The sequence below is a fragment of the Equus asinus genome, chromosome 22 (genome assembly GCF_041296235.1).
Source record: "Equus asinus isolate D_3611 breed Donkey chromosome 22, EquAss-T2T_v2, whole genome shotgun sequence".
Lineage (NCBI taxonomy): Eukaryota > Metazoa > Chordata > Mammalia > Perissodactyla > Equidae > Equus > Equus asinus.
This window is the reverse complement of record NC_091811.1, coordinates 55,952,642-55,954,460: the sequence shown is the minus strand read 5'-3', so window position 1 is coordinate 55,954,460 and position 1,819 is coordinate 55,952,642. Positions and strand designations below refer to the sequence as shown.

The following is a 1,819-nucleotide window of genomic DNA, read 5'->3' as shown; positions in this document are numbered from 1 at the left end:
TCACACAGTTTCCAAGTTAATCATTATACTAGGTATTTTCTGTCTCTGAATTTTACTTAGGCATACAGGGAAGAGAAACAATAAAATTCTATACTTCCCCATTTACATAACATACTACTACCTGGAGAGTGAGAAATATATAACTCTTTGTAGAAATGCAGCAAATTTTTCATGAGTGTCCAGAACCTTCAGATTTAACATTACCTTGAGGAAAAGTGAATAAGTTATTTGGAACATTCTTTATAGGATATTATTAACTCTGTGGAATAGAATAGCTAAGGTTTTTTATTTTTGTTTTTTTAGTAAACCTGAGTTTTCCATGCCTTAGTCTAGAAGATCAGGAAGACAAAATCAAGCAAGAAACAGTAAAACAAGTGGAAACAGATTTAGAGTAGAACTTTGTTCCTCCAAAGGGCTTTTCTCATGGCATCTTTAACATCTTTATTTCTAAGAGAGTAGATTAAGGGGTTCAGCATAGGTGTGAACAAAATGTAACATACTGAAGCCACTTTACGAAGTTCAGGGTTGTTTGGCGGTGTCAGATAGACAAAGGAGACAGTCCCATAGAGCAAACTTACAACCCCTAGATGAGAGCTGCAAGTAGAGAAGGCTTTCTTCCTCCCTTCACTGGAGCGTATCTTTAAAACTGTGGACACAATATACATGTAAGATACAACAATAACAACTATTGTGGGCAAAATAATGAGGACAGCCAAACTAAGTGACACCATCTTATTGATAAAGATATTGGAACAGGAGATCTTCTCAATTGGGTTTGAATCACAGTAGAAGTGATCAATAACTCTGGAGGCACAGAAAGACATTGAGAATGTTGCACTGATTTGAAGGATGGAACTAACCCAGCCACAGAGATAGGAACCAGCCACCAACTGGATACAGAGGTTTCTTGACATACGGACAGTATAGAGGAGCGGGTTGCAGATGGCAATGAAGCGGTCATAGGCCATGGCTGCCAGGACAAAGGCCTCTGTGACCATGAAAAGTGCATAAAGAAACAGCTGAGCCACACAACCTGTAAAGGATATGGTCTTTTTCTGAGACAGGATGTTGACCATGGCTTTGGGTACAATAACAGTGGAGTAGGAGAGGTCAATGATGGAGAGATTGCCTAGGAAGAAATACATTGGTGTGTTCAGCCAGGGATCAGTCACAATGATGCCAATCATGCTAAGGTTCCCCAGAAGGACCATCCCATAAACAATCAGGAATAGTAGAAAGAGGAGACTGTGGAGCTCTGGATGGACCCTGATGCCTACAAGAATGAAGTCAGTCACTTCTGAGTGGTTGTCTCCTCCCTTGTCACCCATGGCAAATTTCTGCTTAAAGGTATAAGAAAAAGTCAAAAGACAAAGTTTCCACTCTTTCTCTATTATCACAAATAACACTTCACCTTAAAAAAGACTTCATAGTTGACATAATATTTTCATCTCCATTATCCTATTAAGTTTTCAAACATGAGCAAACCAAAGATGAGAGATACTTTAACTTGCCTAAGGTAACATAGCTAGCTAAAAAAAGAATTTGAGGGACTGTCCCAGTGGAGCAGTGGTTAAATTCACATGCTTCACTTTGGCACCCTGGAGTTCATGGGTTCAGATCCTGGGCCCAGACCTATACACTGCTCATCAAGCCATACTGTGGCAGCGTCCCACATACAAAATATAGAGGAATATTGGCACAGATGTTAGCTCAGCAACAATCTTCCTCAAGTAAAAAAAGAAAAAAGAATTTGGACTCAAGGTCAAATATTTTGTATTCAAGTCTAGTGTTAATTTCAACACAACATAGTCTGCTGCCT

General features: G+C 39.3%; 1 protein-coding gene across 1 annotated transcript; it reads right to left on the bottom strand.

Moving 5' to 3' along the window:
• Window positions 1–386: 386 nt before the first annotated feature.
• LOC106826799 (olfactory receptor 9K2-like) lies at window positions 387–1,328 on the bottom strand. Its single transcript, XM_014834300.2, has one exon. The coding sequence runs from the start codon at window positions 1,326–1,328 to the stop codon at window positions 387–389; it is 942 nt and encodes a 313-aa protein (XP_014689786.2).
• Window positions 1,329–1,819: the final 491 nt, after the last annotated feature.